The sequence below is a fragment of the Physeter macrocephalus genome, chromosome 6 (genome assembly GCF_002837175.3).
Source record: "Physeter macrocephalus isolate SW-GA chromosome 6, ASM283717v5, whole genome shotgun sequence".
Classification (NCBI taxonomy): Eukaryota; Metazoa; Chordata; class Mammalia; order Artiodactyla; family Physeteridae; genus Physeter; species Physeter macrocephalus.
The window spans coordinates 17,236,217-17,257,643 of NC_041219.1; the positions used below are offsets into that span (position 1 = coordinate 17,236,217).

Here is a 21,427-nt window from a genome sequence, read left to right on the forward strand (position 1 = left end):
TCTGCTGGTGTTCATCAGTTACTGGCTTAGTGATCAGAGACACATCATGATTTCTCCATAGCTTAATTTCTTTATCTGTAAAATACAAATAATAATAATACTAAAAAAATAAGAGTAACAATAATACCTTCCTCATAGAGTTTTTGTGAGGATTAAATGAGTGAAAGATGTAAAATGCTTAAAACAATGCCTATCACGTAGTAAGTGTTCAATAAATATCAACTGTTGTTACTGTTACAGGTGGTTAATAATTATGATCATGAAAATAATACCTAAGTTTAACACAGAGCTTACCAAAGTACTGTTCAAAGTTTTCTTCATCAATTAAAGTGCTGCATACATGGCCTGTGAGATCGGGACTATTATCCCACGATACACATGAGGAAACTGTTAAGTAGTGAACACTGAGATTTGAGTCTCTGACTCTGGAGTCCTAGCTCTTAACTATAGTACAGATCAAAATAGTGGTTCCTGGGCTTCCCTGGTGGCGCAGTGGTTGAGAGTCCGCCTGCCGATGCAGGGGACGCGGGTTCGTGCCCCGGTCCGGGAGGATCCCACATGCCGCGGAGCGGCTGGGCCCGTGAGCCGTGGCCGCTGAGCCTGCGCGTCCGGAGCCTGTGCTCCGCAACGGGAGAGGCCACAACAGTGAGAGGCCCGCGTACCGCAAAAAAAAAAACAAACAAACAAAATAGTGGTTCCTTAGGGGTCTGGAAGAGGAAAGAGCCTTAATCATAATAGTGCTCCAATGCATTTGTGCTCTGTTTTTCAGTTTCCCAAGGGCTTGTTCATCTTTACAGTCAATCTTATGAGTTGGGTATTCCCCAAACTTACATGAGAACATGATATACAGCAGAAGTTTAGTAGTGCATTCTAGCTCAGTTAATTGCAGAGTTCTTTCAGCTTAGTGCACTTTCCACTAGACCTGTAAAATGCATGTCTAATATACACACACACACACACACACACACACACACACACATATACACACATATACACTTTAAGGGTGTACTCTTTCTGCTCCCTCCCATCTTAAAATGCATTAAACTGTTAAGTTCATTTATCACTGTGAAGGAAAGAAAGTAAACTCTGAGCCACATCTAGCTTATTCCTGGAGTAGTCAGGCACGGGCTGCTCGGGAGGTGTTGACTTCCTTCCCACTTACCCCCATCTGTATTTATCAGGATGGATAGTCCTAGTTAGTCCAGGAATGCACATTTGAAGGCACTTCATAACTCTCTTTCCTTTCTCTTAGGAAACAGATGTAAAGCTCTTATTTACTCAGGGTAACTTGGGAATGATGATTTATTCTATCCTGTTTGTGTTCCTCTGTGCATTCCATTTTTGTATGTTCTCTTGCTTAAAATACATTTCTTGGTCTTTTTTGGTGGCCTTTCTACAATCAGTTTTTAATAACAATATAAATATACATTTATTTCTAAATTATTTGGATACCACTTTACATAATTTTTCTAAAAAGCATGGGAAAGGAGAGCTTTATTTTTAAGTTTCTTTGCTTTCCTAAATGAAAGTATATAATAAAAAAATGAATGACACCCTATCCCTGCCAAAGAGTCAGAGGGGCAAAATAGCATCATAACTTGGTACTACTGGGACATCAGAGCTAGGCTTCTTCAGTTCAAATAAAAGCTCGACTATTTTTAGGAGTTTCAGATAAAATTTACATAAAAATGAAATTCCTCACAGGGAGATCAGCTCGGTGCTTTGTGACCACCTAGAGGGGTGGGAGAGGGAGCGTGGGAGAGGGAGGGTGGGAGGGAGGGAGGTGCAAGAGGGAGGCGATATGGGGACATATGTATATGTATAACTGATTCACTTTGTTATAAAGCAGAAACTCACACATCATTGTAAAGCAATTATACTCCAATAAAGATGTTAAAAATAAATAAATAAATAAAAATGAAATTCCTACCTATTATAGCTAATCAACTAAAAAGTTAAGAACTTTGTAAGCCATTTATAATACTAATATTTCACTTCATGTAATAATTTCCCAAAATGCCTTGAATTTCAGTAGAACAGTATAAGAGTAGGTGTAAATATATGAAAAGGGATTTCAGCATTTTTGTGAGAGAACTGAAAGGATTTGGGGAAAGTGGGGAGCAGATGATAAAGTAGAGATTTGGGGTACTGAAGAAAAAAATTACTCAAGATGAAAAAACACCAAATGGAAAATATATCCAGAGAGAGGAAATTCTTAATGAAATGTTTGGAGAAATCTTCAGGAAAGGGAAGTTTAGAAATCAGATTTTGTCTCAAGTCAAGAAGTTGTATTTGGAAAGAAATTTTACATAAGGAGTGTGCCTTTTTTGTTTTGTTTTGTTTTGTGTTTTTTTGTGGTACACGGGCCTCTCACTGTTGTGGCCTCTCCCGTTGCGCAGCCCAGGCTCTGGACGCGCAGGCTCAGTGGCCATGGCTCATGGGCCCAGCCGCTCCGCGGCATGTGGGATCTTCCCGGACCAGGGCACGAACCCGTGTCCCCTGCATCGGCAGGCGGATTCTCAACCACTGCGCCCCCAGGGAAGCCCAGGAGTGTGCCTTTTGAAGGTTATAAATTTTAGTGCGGGCACTCAAGTATGTATTTGTGTCTGCTTTCAGTGAGTTATTTTAGGAGTTGAGTTGGGGACTGTGGTATCCCTAACACCGTTTCCTACTGGAATCACCCTCCTCACTGTTGTCAACATCCAGAGAGGATATAACTTGTGTTGTTCAAAGTGCTCTGTCAAGACCCTACAAGTCAGACATTCTCCAGTGACTTAAGAAGGCAATGCTGTCGGGTGAAGACCCAAGAAATAATGGTTGACCCTCGACTCCCAGCTTGTGGTTTTTTGTAGTCTCAGCACCTGGGGCCCATAGTGTAGGAACTTGATGTTAGATGGGGGAAAGGGACAGTAGAGTAGGTTTTCTGCCTGAGCACACAGGCAAAATTTTATTTTCTATTAAACTCCACCTGAATCCAGATGTGTTCTCATTGAAAACAAATGAAGATAACAATTTGGGGCTCAGAAGGAGAATAGAAGTTACAAAAGGATAACTCTGAAGTACACATTCTACTCAACTCTATCTTTAAAACTTTACCCATGGTTGAAGAGTTTTTAGTTTTTAACTTACTTGACTTCTCAGAAGCATTCAATATTGCCAAGCTCCCTCCATACTTGCTCATTTTTCCTTTTTTTTTTTTTCAATAACTTTGCATGGAAGCAAGGTGGTTGTTGCTGATATGTCTGTTGGATGGGGATGTGGATGGAGTTTTGGCAACTTTTTGTATTTTCTTCGTTTAAAGGTACCTCTTACATTGCTACAGTGAAGCACTCTTTCTTTTATGTATAGTACTTTTTTACCTTCTACTTTGAAACTCTGTGTGTCATTAGGGACCTTCTCTTCAGCCATTCCTTTTTTCCTACCTTTGCACCTTCATGGACACTTCCCACCTCTTTTTCCCCAGGAAATGAAGTCCTGCTGAGACTTCAGTCTCTGATCTCATGTCCTTTCCAAGGCCCTTCTTTTCAACTCTGTAGTAGTAATGCTGTGATCTTTTAGGCCTCAGACATATTTTAGTATGTCCTTACTTAGGGTAGTACCTTCTCTCTCTGGCTGTGAATCCTTGGTAATATCTCTAATCCACCACCATTAGGAAAGATGCACATTCTTATCTCTTTTGCACACATCCTACATGTCTGCTCTCTTATACAGGCCTGACTTGGTTGGTCATGAAGTTTATTTCTATGTTTTTAACTGATAAACACTCCATTTGGGACATTAGCTAATTTTTCTTTGATTATTCCTTTTCTTCCTCATTCACTACTACTTCTTTCATAGTTTCTTCTATTTTCTCAATGAGAACTAACCTCCAAGTACATTGTAACTTAGAATAGAAAAGTTATAAAATTATCCCCTATGTTTAGCAATGAACTCAGGTTTCTAACATTCACTTATGGTTCTGACTCTAAAGTATTGATTTGATTTCTGTTTTTTATTTGTTTCTTGTGCTCATATATATCTGCATTTTTTTCAGCTGCCTACTGAATCACTCTTCTATCGTGCCGTACTTCAGGATATTATTAAAGATTGTTATGGCATCACCAAATGGTATGATGATTTCATTTCAATAAGAATAACTATCCTGTATTATAAGTGAAGTGACTTTTAGTTTTCAGGTGAATTCATTCAGGGTCACTGTTATTAGTAGAAGAAGCTTTGAATTTGAGTGCGATTTCAGTAAGTAACAAAGAACTATGCAGCAACTGTATCTTAGGTTAATCATTATTAAAGTAAGGGTTCTAATGATTCCCTTTTGTCCTGAAAGGTTGTTGTGATGATAAAGAAATATATTTAAAATGTACTTCAGAATTTGAGAAGTATTGAAATGTTATATGTAAGTAATTCAGTGAATATAATATTATAATATGAGAGGGGTTATATTTAAAATATTTCACAACCACTATAGCATAAACACTTAACTAATTAGAACAGATATCAATATTAAACAGCCAGTGTGGCCATTCATGTCTCTACTGGTAGAATAGTAGCCTTGCATATGTTTTGTTTCTGTTTTCCCAGATAATGGCTGCCTATACAGAAAGGCAGGGATTAGGAGAATTTTTCATAATATTGGCTTAACAATTGCCATACTCAAGCATACATCTGCAGTCCCTTCAAGTTTCATGAATGTTTCTTCGTACTAGTTATAATTTTAGGATTCTGATTGCCATTTCGTTATAATAGGATTAATCTTCAAACTAAAATAGGGTAGTTTTCAAGTTCTCAAAAACAAATCCAAACTTATTAACAGAAATAGAAGGTATTTTCAGATTAGGTATAATGTCTCTAAGAAAAATAGTCTATTTTTTTACTAAAAGAAATTATGACATACAAATATCTACATATACCATTGATTTTAATTGTCATTTCTATGTAGATAACTCCCAAATCTGTGTCCCTATCTCCATTCTCTTTTCCATATATTAACCTTCTAAATGTCTGAAAGTGAATTTCTCATGGTTTCCTGAAAACTGGTTCCTTTCTCTGAACTCACCCCAAGATGCTAACCTTGTTGGAAAAAGTCACAAAATTGTGCAAATTCATGTCTACTCAAATATTGACTGCCTGCCTTCCTTTAAGGCCTCAAATCTGTTCATTACTGTGTTTGTTGTTCTCTTGATGACCACTTAAGATCATCTACACTCTTTTCTGAACCTTTCTTCTCACTTAAAAATTCAAATCTCTCCAACCCTCCACATTCCTGCCTGCCTTTATTACTCAGTAGATGTTATTTAAGACTTCTTTGATTCCAGATCTTTATTGAGCTTTCAGCCATATTTGATCATGTAATAATTGTTTTCTCCAAACTCTCGTCCTCATTGTCTTCCATTAAGCTGCATTCCTCTAAGTTTCCTTTTCCTACCTTGAACTCTCATCTGTCTTCTGTAAGCATTTTTCTTCTTACTCATCCCCTTGGTATATCCAGAAATTCTCTAGTGTTTTATACTTAGCTGCTGTCTCTTTATATTTCCTCTTTCTCTTAACAGTTACCCTCACAACAAATAACTTAAATCATGTATCCAGCTCCTACCTCTTTTTTGAAGTTCAAATCTCTATTTCTCAATATAGAGAAACAGCTTCTGAACAGCCTCACTTAAGTACCTTAAGCACCTTAAAAATACACCAGGGGGCTTCCCTGGTGGCGCAGTGGTTGAGAGTCCGCCTGCCAATGCAGGGGATGCGGGTTCGTGCCCCGGTCCGGGAGGATCCCGCGTGCCACGGAGCGGCTGGGCCCGTGGGCCATGGCCGCTAAGCCTGCGCGTCCGGAGCCTGTGCTCTGCAACGGGAGAGGCCACAGCAGTGAGAGGCCCGCGTACCGCAAAAAAAAAAAAAAAAAAAAAAATACACCAGATTCAGCCACAGCCAAAAAACAAAGTCAGCTTCCCACCAATTCTGTTCCTCTTTCTTCTGTCTCTTGACTTCTTTTGTCATTTCTGGGGAATTGCATGACCATTATCAAGCTTTAGAAATCTTAAAATCATATTCGATTCTTTTCTCATCATCAAACCACACATTCTAATTAGTTGCCAAGACTTGCACATGTTATATTTTTTAACCCCGCGGTTGTTCATTGTGGGGCAGGCAGCCTATCAGGTTCTGAATGCATATGATGTAGTGTCCACACAGGAGTCTTTCATATTCTAGTCAGGATGGCATGTGCAGAAACCAAGGAAAATGATAGAAACCTGCTTCCATTAACAGCAGACTAAGTAATTAGGGCTAACCCTCCTTCTGAGAAAAACTAAAAATGCTAGAGATGTGTATATATGTAAGTGTGTGGTGTGTGTGTACAAGTATGTGTGTTTGTGTATATGCAAGTGTGTGTGTATTTAAATTTGTTTTTAATTGGTTTGAGAACATCAGAGACTATCAAGGAAATTAAAAATTATACAGCAAATATCTAGGACAAGATGGAAACCAAGAGAAATGAAGCCAGCTTTTAGGGCTTCATTTTCCCCCAGATGCCATTTCTTAACTACGGAAAAGGGAAATTCCCTGGCAGTCCAGCGGTTAGGACTCAGCGCTTTCACTGCCCGGGTGCGGGTTCGACCCCTGGCTGGGGAACTAAGATCCCGCAAGCAGCGCGGCTCAGCCCAGCCAAATTTTAAAAAATAAAATAAAACGGCAATAACAACAACAAAAAAGAATGATCAATAGCAGCAATGTTTATAAGAGCAAAAGTATAGGAATAAAAATTTCATTTATAGGAGAATGGATAAACTGTTGTGGAATACTGTGCCATAGTGAAAATGTATGAATTACAACTACATGCATCCAAGTGGATGAATGTTGTGAATCTAAACGTTATAGAAAAATTCCTATATAATTTGGAAACAAGCACAAACGGTATAATTAATTCAGGAGTGTAAATATGTGGTAAACAATCAAGAAAAGCATAAGAATGATAAACACAAGCAATATTCAGAGGTATAGTATCCTATGGGAGGGAGGACAGCTGAGTAGACAAAGTGATGAGGTGGGGAAGATGAGGGGCACATAGGAATTTCTACAGACTGTTCATGTTCTATTTCTCAAGTTTGGTGTTGCATATAAGGGTTCATTTTATTGACATTCTTTATACCTTATACATAGTATTTTGTAAATACTTGTTTGTGTTCAACAGCAGTGAAATTATAATCTGATTTCAGGCTACACCCCAGGGTTTGTTGAACTAAATATTATACTCCTAGTATCTGTTACAGTCACCTCATTATAGTAATAAGGAAAATTAAGGTAAAGTGGTTAAAAGCTTGTCTTAAGTCGTACAGCCTAAAAGAACCAGAGCTAGGACCAAATTCATAGTCCACAAAAGTTTTCTTTTTGCTATCCCATACTTCTTTTTAGTTTAAATTCTTTGGGATATTTTTTTTTTTTTTTTTGCGGTACGCGGGCCTCTCACCGTTGTGGCCTCTCCCGTTGCGGAGCACAGGCTCAGCGGCCATGGCTCACGGGCCCAGCCGCTCCGTGGCATGTGGGATCCTCCCGGACCGGGGCACGAACCCGTGTCCCCTGCATCGGCAGGCGGACTCTCAACCACTGTGCCACCAGGGAAGCCCTTGGGATATTTTTAATATGAGTGGAGTTATAGGTCTCCTTGTATTGGCATTGTTAACAAGGTTAACTTGATTGGAATCTCTGGCCAGCAAGATTACTAAAGACAGAAAATAAGGTCACCGAATTATTTCTTCGGCATTTTGTTTAGCTTTCCTTGCTAATTAAATAAATTGTCTTCAAGTGATATACTGTTTCAGACTACTTGAAATATTATTCTGAACATTTCTTTAAGTTTAATTGTTTATATAACCATAAAATTAGAAGTAAACTTTTTTCATGGACTTAAAAACTATAGCATTTTTACTCTATTGTAATTGTGAATTAGCATTTAACACTTATGTTAAAACTCAATCATTTATATAATTTTTAAAATGTTACAATTAGTCCTTATCTGGAAACTTTCTAAGGGGATAAAATGCCAAAGAAAGCATTTAATGGGATATGGGATAAAAATCCTTTAGAACACTTCAAAAGAGAGCAGAGAAATTGATGTGTATACTTTACTTACTTTATTATTCTCTTTCATAATGAGTACTGTAAACAGCTGTAGAAGAAATACATAAATTTTGATGCCTGTAATTATGAATTAGTTTAACTTTCATTTTGATTTTGCAGTAATCAGATAGGTATGTGAAAAACCAGATCATGAAAACTGGCTCACCAAATTAAAGCTACTTATTTAGTCCATAATGTGTGGTCAGATTAGCAGGTCTGTATCTTTTAAATTGAAGAGTATTTTAAAGATTTTTGTAACTTCCTTAAGTGACTGCCATTTTCAGCAAAATTTTATGTTATGTCTTAAGAAATACTTAAAGGTCCTTTAAGTCTTTCAGTAGGTATTAGCATATAAAACACAAAATAAATAACTTCATAAATATTTTCTGATGATGGAGAAACTGAACTTTGATACTTTCTGTCCTTCATGTGCTTATTTTTATTTAGTATATGTCTACTTTACCTTTTCCTATAATTTCCTAAACTAATGTTGCTTCTTTGGAAAATGCTACAAGGAAACCATGTTCTTACAATTGTATTTTGGGGAAAGCATGTGGGTGGTGTTGGATTCACTTGAGTAGAATTTTAATTAGCTCTAGTGCATTCACTTTTATTAAAGGAAAGAATACTGATTCCTTTTTAGCATGCTAACTGTGCTTTATTCTGACAGAGGGCCCCCTTTTAATCTGTTCTTCAAGTCCCATCATTTATCTTTCAGAAACAGTCATGTCACTTTTCTCACTTCAAAATGTTTGATAATTTCTCTTCTTTATTCTCAAAAACTAAAATATCCTTATTATGGCATTCAAGGCCAGTTCTAAGGTGCCACTATTGTCCTTTCCAGCCTAATTCATCACCCCATTCTTCCTTCTCTGCACCCCATTCTTCTCTGCACCCCAAGCAGCTGCCCATGCACACTGTTTGTATACTGGATTATTCATCATTTCCATGCAATTATTTTTGGACCTCGTATGCTTCCTTGGAGCTCCTTTGCCTACCTGAAATATTCTCCTCCCCATTTCTGCATCTTTTCCTTCCCTGACCTCTGGCAGGTGAAATCCTAGGCATTCTTTAAAACCCAGTTTGGAAGACATCTCTGGTATCTTTCTCTTCTCCTTCTCACTCTCTCCTCCCATAGTACTTAATCTGGGATTCACTGCTCTTATTGAATCTAAATGTACAATGAGTTGTTTGTGTCTACTCCTCTGCCACCTGGTGAGCCCTGGTGGCCAGTTTTCAGCTTTATTAATTGAAGTCATCTATCATAGTGGTTAAGAGCGCAGATTCTGAAAATCCTCTTTGGAACCATTTTCCCGTCCAACTACTATCCCATATCTGTTCTTTCCTTTACTGGAAAACTCCTTGAAAGTGCTGCCAATTTCTTTCCCATTTCACTTGAATTCCAATCACACCTTACTTCCATCACTCCATCAAACTCCCCTTTTCAGGGGCACTGATGACCCCATGTGGCTAAATCTCCTGGTCAGTTCTCAATCCTCAACTTACTCAGCCTGCCATAAGTATTTCACACAATTTACCACTTTTTACTTTCTCTCATATGCTAGAGAAAGTCCCTCTTAAGATAGTCACCTTTTTCATTTTTTTTTTCCAGTTTATTTTGCTGACTCCTCTTCCTCTTTCAGACCTCTCATTTTTGGAGTGCTTTTTTCTATCAGTTCCTACTACCTAGGTGATCTCATCATGTCTCATGGCTTTCAGTACTATTTATATGCTGGTGAATCTCAAATCTATAGTCCAGTTAATGGCAAGCATACCCTTCTAGTTGCTCAGGCCAGGATAACTTTGACCTCTCTGTCTCACACTGCCTGGATCCAGTCCTTCAACAATTTTATAGTCTGTCTAATTAAATATATCTAAAATTCTACCACTTCTTAACCATCCTCAGGGCCACCACCCTGGTGAAAGCCACCATCATCTCTCGGGTAGATTGTTGTAATAACCTCCTAATTGGTCTTCCTGCTTCTATTTTTGCCCCGTAGGGTCTATTCCCCACACAATGGCCACAGTGATCCTGTTAATATTTTTCAGTGAGATCTTGCTCACTGTCTTCCCATGGTTTCTTATTCACTTGGAAGTAAAGCTAATATTTTCACTATGACCTACAAAGCCTTATATGATGGAGCTACTCATTATATCTCTGATCTCATTTCTACTATTTTCCCATTTATTTATGTCTGTACTGCTCTCCTTGGTATTACTTGAAAATACCAGGAACACTTTCTACCCCAGAGCCTTTCCACATAATGTGTCCTCTGCCTGGAATGCTCCTCACCAGATATCCACATGGCTAGTTCACTCTCTTTCTTTAGTTCTTTACTCAAAATTATCATCTCTATGATATCCACCATCACTCCTCTCTTGACATTTCTTATCTGCTTTCTCTCCTCTGTCATCAGCTTCTCATTAGCTCATATTGCCATACAGTTAGTCCCCTGCATACGAACGAGTTCTGTTCCGAGAGTGCGTTTGTAAGTCCAGTTTGTTCGTAATTGCAACAAAGTTAGCCTAGGTACCCAACTAACACAGTTGGCTATATAGTACTGTACTATAATAGGCTTATAATACTTTTCACACAAATATACGTAAAAAACAAACAAACACAAAAAATAAAGAAAACATTGTTAATCTCACTGTACAGTACCTTGAAAAGCACAGTAGTACAGTACAACAGCTGGCATCCAGGGGCTGGCATCGAGTGAACAGGCAAGAAGAGTTACTGACTAGGGGAGGGAGAGGAGCGGGGAGATAGTAGAGCTGAAGGATCATCAGCAACAGGAGACGGAGGGCAAGCTGCAATTTCACTCACGCCTGACGCTGATGGCACAGGTGCTGGTTCCTTGCTGGATTCAATTCTGCCTACCCTCTTGAAAAAATGATCCAGTGGTATCTGGGTAGTAGCTCTTTTTTTCTCGTCCTAGAAGACGTTATAGCAATGGATTGCATTCCGAATGGCTGCTGCAACCTTTGTGTACCATTCTGCATTCAGGTCCTGTGCCTCAGAAACGGTAACAGTGCCTCCTCAAATAAAGAAAATCCCCTGACCGTTCCCTGCGACGTGAATCTCTTCAGTTCTTCAGTTACTTCTTCTTCCTCTTGTGACTCCACTCTCTCGATTATTTTCACTTTTGTTTCCATCATTGTCGCTTGGTGCTTCTTAGCAGTACCAGCTACATCACCGCTGCTTTTACACTTGCTTCTGGACATCCTGGGCTTGTAATAAAGATACTGTACTACTGTACTCTATACAGTACTGTAGAGTAAAATACACAAAAGTACAACCACTTGTAGAGGATGCACGCACATGACAATGTATGCCAGACACGTGAACTAACTTACGTGATTGGACAGGCAGACTCACGTTCAACTCTTTATCGTTTGGTCATGTGACAACCACCACATAGTAGATAGTTTTAGGATATAGAATCAGAAAGACGTTTTTTTTGGCGTGGGGGATTTTGGTTTGCTTGCTTGGTTTTTTCAGGCAGAGAAACTTGAGCATTTTCCAGTGATAAGAGTAAAGACTCAGTGAGTAAAGAGACGTTGAAGATACATCAGAGGAGGCAGAACAAGATGGCATCCAGATCCCTGATCTTAGGCATTTTCTTACAGAAAACAATTATATTAACTATATTAATTATATTAACTAATTAACAGAGAGAAGGATTTCTATTTATCTTCACACACATCAGCAAAAATTAAGACTGCAGTGATCCTGTGATGTCATAATGTATAACTGTAAAAGGTAGACTCCAAATCTTTAGTGTTAAATAAGGAGAAAAATGCAATAGGCACTTACTAAAAATTAAAATTGAAAACGGGATTGCCCCATATTCCATTTGTTAACAGTCCTATTCTGTGCTTTTACTTTCCATATAGGTAAGTTTTGAGATTTTTTTTGCACCTGCCTCTTTTTTCTCTTGTTTCTTAATGACTAGAATTGCAGTATTTACCCTTAAAACTATAGACCCTCCTAAAGTCTGATGAGTGAAATATTCTTTTTCTTGTAGCTGCAAAGAAGCAGACTGCATTCTACATCATAAACTCTCTTTACAGCTATTATTTTTGAGAAGGTTGATTTGTAAGACACCCAGACTTTAGAGATTAGAGCCATGTCCTGCAAAAGTAACCTTTACCTCCAAAAGTTCTAAAAGCCTGATTCATTATGCTAAATCTTGTGTTGCTTTGGTAATAATATTTAAATTGACATTCTGTTTCCTGTAAAATATACTTTTTTTTTCTTAAACCAAAATGGACTTATTGGTACTTGCCTTCTCCTTCTATACCGTGAAAGTAATAAAACCATTTTTTCTGAATTTTTAACAATAGCACTCTATTTTCAAATACAGTCTTACATAGAACCAAATAAATTTAATAAATTTTAGAAAAGGACTTATTTCTTACACAATTATCCTTTTCATATTTTATGGAAAATTGTAACCCTTTAAAGTACCTCTTTGGAGTCCTTAAGGAGAACAGTTTAAAAAAAATTGTTGTAACCTATTTCTATATTTTACGTGTTGGCCTAATTTTAGTATGTTACTTTTATAATTTTATCATTTGTTTTATCAATATTGCTGTTCACAGTACTGTTGGAAACTGAAACATTTTGAAACTTAATTCCTCCTCTAAGAAAGCTTACCCTAGTCAATTCCAGCAGCTAAAGCACTCCCTACTCTGTACTGTATTCTGAGCACCATCTTGTGCTTATCACATTGAATTATAGCATTTGTTCACCTGTCTTCCTTTATAAACTGTGGATGATTCTACCCCTAGAACCCAGCACAATAACAGGAAAATTACCTCCATTCATTGAGTGTCTGTCAGACACTGAGCCAAGCATGGTACATACATAGATTCTCTTATCTTCAACCTTCTGCTGCTGAACAAGGAGAGGCAAAGAGAGGTTTTTAAGTGGTAAATATGTGGTAGAGCAAGGAATCAAACTTATTTCAGTCTTGAGTTCACATGGAGTCTGCCTACTTCTGTTTGTCTATAACACAGAGGTAGACATTCTTCATCTGCAGTTTAACAATATCGAGTATAAATCCTGTTGAAGAACTGTGCCAGAGTTAATATTTAATAGTAGTTAATATCCCAGATTCTGAAGCCAGACTTCCTGAATTCAAACTGTGGGCAGTTTACTTAACCTCTCTGTTGTTTAGTTTCACCATCTTCAAAATGGGGATAATAGTGGGACCTACCACATGGAGTAGTAGTAAGGATTAAATAAGTAAATGCAGCAAAGGACTTAGAAGTCCTGGCACATCGTAAACATGAAATAAATACTAACTGTTATTATTTGTTTTGTTTACATTGCACTATTCCTTATATATTTGTTCAGTAGTTCTCTCTATATATATTTTAAATCACACTTGTTTATTTGTATAGTTAAGCCTGCCTTCCTAACTCTACTTGATTAGCAAATAGATCTATTTACTGTATTAATGCATTTCATGTTATAGTCTGACTAGATGTTTTTGTTGCTGCAAGAGATATTTATTTAATTATTTAATCCATTTATTGAGATCCTGCTATATCGGAGCATCTACGCTAGGCACAGGGGATATGATCATGAGCAAAACAGGTGGAAACTCTGCTCTCCAGCTGCTCAGAGCAGTGATCTCAAACATATTTTTAAATTTCACACCTCTGTCAATAAACATTCTTGAGCGTGCACCCCCAAAATGAATACTTAATTATTTATAAGTGATATATGTGTCTTTCTACTAGTCTATTGTATAGATTTTTAAATAAATTGAAAAATTGAAATTAAAAAGGTAAAGATAAATGAAAATAGAAATTAAAATTCTAATATTCTCTTTCCCTTGGGGGTATGTTTACCCCTCTTTGGAGTCCACTGACTTAAAATAAAGACAGACACTCAGAGAAACAAAAAAGAGTAAGCATGTGAAGGAAAAGTTCTCTGTGTCAGGAGCCTAACTTCATCTGGGAGACCAGAGAAGACTTTCCTAAGGAAGCAACATTTAAGATAGGATCTGAAAGGATGAGTTTGGGATTCCCTAGGCAAAAAGATCAGGGGTGAAGTGTAACACAAATAGTGTTTATAGACAAAAGCATGATGTGTTCAAGAAGCTAGAAAGACTGTCATTGTGAATGGAGAGGCAGTATCCTAGGAGTGTTAGAGAGGTTGTCAGAATGGACCAGGTGGTCCAAGGCTTATTATATACTACGTTAAGCGTTTAGATCTTAATTCTAAGAGTCATGGGAAATTCTGGAGGAATTTAAAGAGAAGTAACATGATCAGATAATCACCTTTCTAGTTCTAGTTGGATGATATTTTTCTCCCTTACTGGTTGCTGCTAAAAACAGGTCCAAAATAGTATACCTCAAAAAAGGATTTAAGGGACAAGTCTTATGTAGCAAATTATTGCTTAATACACTAAAAGTAATCTCATAATCATGTTGTGAGATTTTGTAACAGAAAAGAGGTAGTATATCCTGAAAAGAAAAAATAAGACGAGGGCAAATTAAAATTTTAAATGTTTCTCTTATTTTCAAGCAATCTGAAATACGAAACCCAGGAAACAAGTCGATACCACCTACACTTATACTGTCTACTGTCTTCAGCTTACAGTGGTTAGCACTTTCCTGTGAGCTTCTCACTCTGGCTCTTTTAACTTTGTACTCGAAGAAAAATCCAAATGATAATTCCAATTATGATAAAAACAACAATCATGGTAGCAAAGAAAACAACTCACATAGTGGCACAGTTCTGAGCACCTTACATGTGTTACCTAATTTCATCCTCACAGTGACTTTACGAAATTGGTTCTATTAATATCCCGTTTTTATAAACAGGAAGCTAGTAGGTGATAGAGACAGACTGGAAGCTACACTCTTATCTACTGTGCTCTGCTTTCTCTCTTAAGCTACTCCATTAGGTGGTGATAGATGGTATAAAATAAGAACCAAAATCACTATCTCATGGGAAAGAATTGCTTGCCCCTCTGGATTAAAAAATAATAATAATAAAAGTTTAAAAACCTTTTAAGATGAGGAGCAGGAAGTTAATATTAAATGGCTTTTTTTCTTTTTCTGGCTACACAGTTTATCAATTCAATATACTGTGATACATAAGATGTCCATATCGATTATATGATATCTCTTATATATAAATGTGTAGGATCTGAGAATTACACAAAAACTAATAAAAAATATAATTTCTGTTTCCTGGAACCTATACCTTTCAAATGACTATTATTTCAAAGCAGTTTTTTGAGCAGGAAAGTGGTAAATGAAAATGCTCTTCTAACAAAATAGCGTGACAATGTAGGCAGGAATGAAGGGACAAACATCAGCTTTAATTAGGAAGTAGCTGTAATAATTAGGACATGAGGTAATAACAAGTGTAATTGAAGTGGCCATCTAGAAGTGGAGCTGAAGTTATATATTTGAGGTATATTTCAATGGAAGAATTGATAGAGCTTCATGTCTGACTAAGCATAGGGATTAATATTTATACTGCCAAGAGTAAATGAGCTTTTAGTCATTGTTTTTGATACTTGGAGGTGGTAAATTTTTTATTCTCTTGATTTTTGCATTATACCTAAATGCAACCAAAATTGTGAGATGTGTTAGTCCAGCATTGCATTATTTAAATTTAAAACCATCTCATATTTTGTTTATACTGTAATGAAAATCTGCAGGGCATAAATGAGATCAAGTCCGACCCAACTCAGCAGCATATGGTGCTTGTCCAATGGCTGGCATTGAAGTTCTCTTTGCATGGCTGTTGGATGTCACCACTATTAGCAGGTGTTGCCATGAAATGTGCACTGTAATGTTGAGCCAGTAAAGTGAAAATGTGCTTTGTAGCACAATGGAACCTTTCGAAATACCTGTAGTTCCTTTTAAAAATGAGGCTTTTTTAATACTAAGTTTACAGCTTCTTTCTCATAGTATTGTCTTCCACTGTTGTATGTTGAAGGAATTCTCAAAAGCAGATCCCGAATATTTTTATAATATGTAAACTAAAAGTGTTCACAAAAATATTACTACATTATTATCATATGTGGAGCTTGTGCCATATGCACAGAAGGTATTAAAAATATTTCATGACTGAATTTAAAATCATCTATAATTTAAATTGGAAAAACTAAAGAGTGATTCAATTTTGTTTTGCAGTGATCGGCATGTTGGTAAAATTTATTCCAAATCCTCTTCCTTTCTGGATTATGTCAGAAAGTCTCTAAAGAAGCTTGGATTAGATGAGTCCAAGGTCGGTATATGATTACCCATTGTTTTATAAGAAACAAGAGAACTTCTATAGGGTTATGAATTGAGATAATACAAAATTATTTGCCCTCTACTTTTCTCTTATTCATGAAAAACATCTAAATTATATTGAAACCAAACTTCAGTTACCTTTATTCCAGTTCACCTTGCCTGTCAATATTATACGGATAGTTTGCTGTTGTACACCTCCAGAGTGATTCCCCTTTCAGGTTTATTCAGGTAAAAATGTGCCAATTTTCAAATCAAAATAGACTTAAAAAGCAAGAGCAAATGGGAATTGTAAGTACAGCAGGAGACGATGGTTTTAATTTTAAACTGCCTGTATTTAAAGGCTGTATAATGCATTAAAATTAAAAATCTTAAATTCAAAAACCCTTTGAATGGGAGAATCCTAGAAAGTGGTAATGTCATAGAAAGCCCAAGGTAATAATTGAGAACATATTGTTGAAGACACAAAAGGTAAGCTGATGGACTAGTGATAATAAATAGTGTAACACTGAGAAAAAAATAACTCTCAACATGATTCACATGAGTTATTAACTAAAATATTAAGTTGAATCTGGATCACTTTGGTATTTTGTATTGATTATATATTGAAATAAAGAATAAAAATAGTTGGTTAAGGAATGGTGGTTAAGGTGGTTAAGGTTTCTTCTTGAAAGAGAAAAATTATACAGATATGATTAAGTTATATCAAAGCCAGAAGGTATTATTATTTACCGTACCAATTATCCATTTACTCCCCAGTTGCTTTATTACTTAAGGCAATTAGACTGGTACTAATAAGTTTCCTCCTCTGTAAAATAGCTCTGAAAAAGCATTTCTAATTCATAGGATTTAAGAAAAAAAGTAAATGAGGTAATAGACATAAAATGCTGAATAAAATGTACATAATGCTAACTAAATAATACTAGTTTTTATGATTCTTATCTTTGTGTATGTACTGCTTATAATAATACAATTGATATGACTCCTATAAACATTTTTATTTAGTCACCAAAATGAAGATCCTTCTAGTCTTGCATAAATAAGTAAGAATAGACAGTGTTATCTTAGTTATTTTATTTCTGTTTTTTAAAAATATTTTTAATCAGACTGGTCTTCCTTCCAACTAGTCTTTATTAATGCATATATTTACTTCATGTCTCAATTCCACGTCTTACATTTACTATCAGGAACACAAACCTAAGCATAATTTTTACAAATATAGAGCTAAGTTTTTACTTAAACTAAAAATGTATTATCCTTTGTCAAAAACCAAACTGTAAAAATCCAGAAAGAATGTTACATATTTTTCGTTATGGCTTTCTCTTCCCAGGTTTGTCTCTAATAATAACCAAAGTAAATGTTTCTTAATATGCTTATTATATTACTGATTAGAATATTAATAATAGCTAATATTTACTAAGCACTTACTATGTTATAGTTATTATGCTAAAGACATCATAACATTATCGCATTTACTCTTCAGTAAAAGAGTAAGATACTATTATTATTCCCAATGTAATTATCTAGAAAGAGAGGCTTACAAAAAGGCAAGTCATTTTCTCAGAGTTGAAGAGCAAGTGGCAGAGCTGGAACTTGAACGCAGATTCAACTTACATCAGAACCTCCACTGTCAACCACCACTGTACTGAGAAGTGAAATTAAAAACAAAAGGAAAAAGACTAATGTAGATAAGTATCACCATAAAATATCAGTCTTAAATGATTCCTTTATTAGTTAGTAAAGACAATTAATAGTGCCCTGCTGATTTTTCTCTTAAAACTATTTAAGTTCATTGAAAGATAAATATGTTGAATAAAATGGCTGAGGAAAAGAAAAGGAACAAGAAACCCAAGCTGGAAGGGGAGGAAAGTACAGAACCTAATAAGGCATTTCAAAGGTAGTGGGGTGAGAGGAAGCAAATAGATGAGTACGTCTTTTGAGGGGTTTTTTGTTTGTTTTTATGTTAAACAAGAGGAATTGAGAGTTGTGTCTGTCAGGCCAGAGTGGTTGGAAATATGATGTTACTAAAACCAAGCTTATATTTCTGATATAATACAAAATCCTATTATTTTTCTCCCACATTATGAAATATCAGTGCTAAAATGAAGGCTTTGACCACAAACACAATAAGAAGAGATTTATGAATAGTTTTATTTAAAAAATGAAATTAATTTTCACAAGATTCTAATTACTAAAAAGTATCAAAACCGCTTAAATTTAAAATATTAGCTATACCAAAGTGTTTAAAAGATCTTTGACTAAATCTATAATCATTTATTAACAAACTTTTATATATAATTGAAAGTGTGGTGAATACCACTGATGTGTTTCTGATCTCTCAAAGCACATCTCTTCATATTCAAAACTATGTAAGCAAATGAAGTGCCTAGAAATCTCCTAACATGCTCTGATAACTTTCTTAGTCACAAGAAGTCATGTAAACATGAGGAAAAACAACATTCCCAGACAAATCATCATTCCAAAGACCAGAACAGCGTGTGCTGGATATATAAGTGGTTCATACACAGCTTAAAATATCAATCCATAAGTCCTGTAGTCAGTTGTGACAGACAGCATTGGACATTTTCTCTTAGAGCAGGATTATGTCAAGCTCAGCACATTTGGATAATTCTTTATTGTGGAGAACTATCCTGTGCGTTGGAGGATGTTTAACATCTTTGACCTCTACCCACTAGGTGTCCGCAGTAGCACCCTAATTGTAACAATCCAAAATAAATAAATTTAAAAAAATCTCCAGACATTGCCACACATGTCCTGGGGGTCAAAATCACCCCCGGTTAAGATCCGCTGTCTTCAAGCATTTGTCATTTTAGTGATTCCATTAACATTCCCATTATAGACCCCATATTATCTTAAAATGCCATGTTACACCAAGAAACATAGAGGGGGGAAGTGGGGAAAAGCAGTGATTCTGTTCTTATATTTTGAAGACTTTTTATCAAAATGATCCCCTCTTTTATTTTTAATTTTTTATAGCCTTAAACGTTTAAGGGTGATATTGTTTCACCCCTGCATAAGATACAGTTCTGTTTAAGAAGAGTGTTCAGATTTCACAGTAAAGCCAAGCCAGTGAAAACAGTAAACTGTGGCAGAACATCAGCTACCTTATATCAGCAAGTATACTGTTTATAACAGACGGACTGCTTAGAATGAAATTTTACAGTAATATTCTTTGTAATTGAGTAAAGTTCAATTACTTCTTTGTAAAATTTTTTTTTTTTTTTTTTTTTTTTTTTTTTTTGTGGTATGCGGGCCTCCCTCTGTTGTGGCTTCTCCCGTTGCGGAGCACAGGCTCCGGACGCGCAGGCTCAGCGGCCATGGCTCACGGGCGCCGCTCCGCGGCATGTGGGATCCTCCCAGACCGGGGCGCGAGCCCGGTTCCCCTGCATCGGCAGGCGGACGCGCAACCACTGCGCCACCAGGGAAGCCCTGTAAAATATTTTAATAGAACTTTACAATTGTCTAAAATAACAAAATCCTAGTGATTAGCTTTACCGAGACCTTAAAAAAATTAGGTATTTTTAAATTTTATCTTCTGTCCCAAACTTTGGCATCTCACCAAATTTCAGAAAACCTTTAAAATTGTATTCAAGGTTTCATATTCATGGTTCACAGCATTTTTTTCTTCTTTTGTATTAATTTTCTCTCTTTCTCCTTCCACATGCATGTACTGCACACACACGGATACATGAGCGTACACACACATCCGTAAATTTTTAAAGCATCAGATTTTAAAAGCAGCAAAACTACTATTGCTTGCTAGACAAAGAACGAGCTAGAGCATTTGTCGATAAAAAGGGAAAATAAAAGGAGCTTATGTTCTAGAGCTTGCATGTATGTGTGTTTGTGTGCTGTATACATATGATGAATATTCAAATAAATACTACTCTTAGATATTGAGAATGAAATAGACAATAAAACTGGTGATTTAACGGAGTGGGGTGTGTGCTGTTGAATGGACAAAGTTGAAAATCACTAAGCTAGAACCTTAGTGGAAGGGATAGAGGATAACTCAGAAAATTATCCTTAAATATTTCTCCAAAACAGGCCAGCAAAAGTAAAACTTTTGAGACCAAAATCATTTAGTTATTCACCAGCAAACATTTATTTTGAAGAATCTCCCATGTGCCAAGAAGAGTGGAAACTCTGGAGCTACAAAGATAATTAAGACATAACCCATGAGAAAAGAAAACAAGTAATTATAGCATGAACTTACAACGTTAGACATATATAAAGTATGTATGCTTGGAGTGACTCACTCTGCCTGTAAGATTTCTCAGAGGATATTGATGCCTTAGCTTGGTTTTGAAGGATGCATAGGAGTTCATTAAGCAAACAAGGTGGGAAGGTAGGGAGCAGGGAATTTCAGGTGTGTGTGGTGGGGGGGAATAGCTTGTACAAAACCACAGAGAGTAAGAAACATGATTCTGGACTCAGCACAGCTGGAGCATAAAGCAAGTAGAGGGACAGTGGTGAGAGATGAGGCCAAAGGACTAGGCACACGTGGAGAGACCAAATAAACTGATCTTTGGACATTAGATAAAAGGTTAATTATTAGTAATCATAATCACTAGGTGGTTTCAATACAAGTGGGAGGGCAACAGAAAATACAAGGAGCTCATAAACTTCCATGTAGTAATATTCAGTGGTCCCTCGGTATCCGTGGGGAATTGGTTCCAGAACCCCCCACAGATAACAAAACCCAAGGATGCTCAAGTCCCTTATATAAAATGGTATAGTACAGTCAGCCCTCTGTATCTGTGGGTTCCACATCTATGGATATGGTGGACTGACCATATCCAGAAATGATCTACGTTATATGAGGTCATCTGACCCTAAAGAAACAGCGAATTCCTGATACAGTTTAAATATATAGGAAGCCTGTCATCTTTGGTGATATGCAAAGAACATGTGCATTATTCCCATAAGTAAGTTCCTGCTGCTTTTTACAACCACTGTAATAACACAGGCATACCTCAGACTGTGGGTTCAGTTCCAGAGCACAGCAATAAAGTAAATATCGTAATAAAGC

At 36.5% G+C, this 21,427-nt stretch overlaps 1 protein-coding gene across 7 annotated transcripts in view; it reads left to right on the forward strand.

The window, feature by feature from the left end:
- The window catches only part of METTL25 (methyltransferase like 25), a 129,560-nt gene that overhangs the window by 71,704 nt on the left and 36,429 nt on the right, over positions 1 to 21,427 (forward strand). For 5 of the 7 annotated variants that reach the window (XR_003680093.2, XR_008617555.1, XR_008617554.1 and 2 more), the window contains exons 8-9: positions 4,034 to 4,107; positions 16,276 to 16,369. Coding sequence is in view for 3 of the 7 variants with exons in the window: in XM_028490421.2 (XP_028346222.1) it covers positions 4,034 to 4,107; positions 16,276 to 16,369 (168 nt within the window). In the remaining 4 variants the exon portion in view is untranslated. Of the gene's footprint in view, positions 1 to 4,033; positions 4,108 to 16,275; positions 16,370 to 17,901; positions 19,532 to 21,427 lie in introns of those variants that run through there. The other 2 variants (XM_007126443.4, XR_003680097.2) reach the window with 2 other exon arrangements.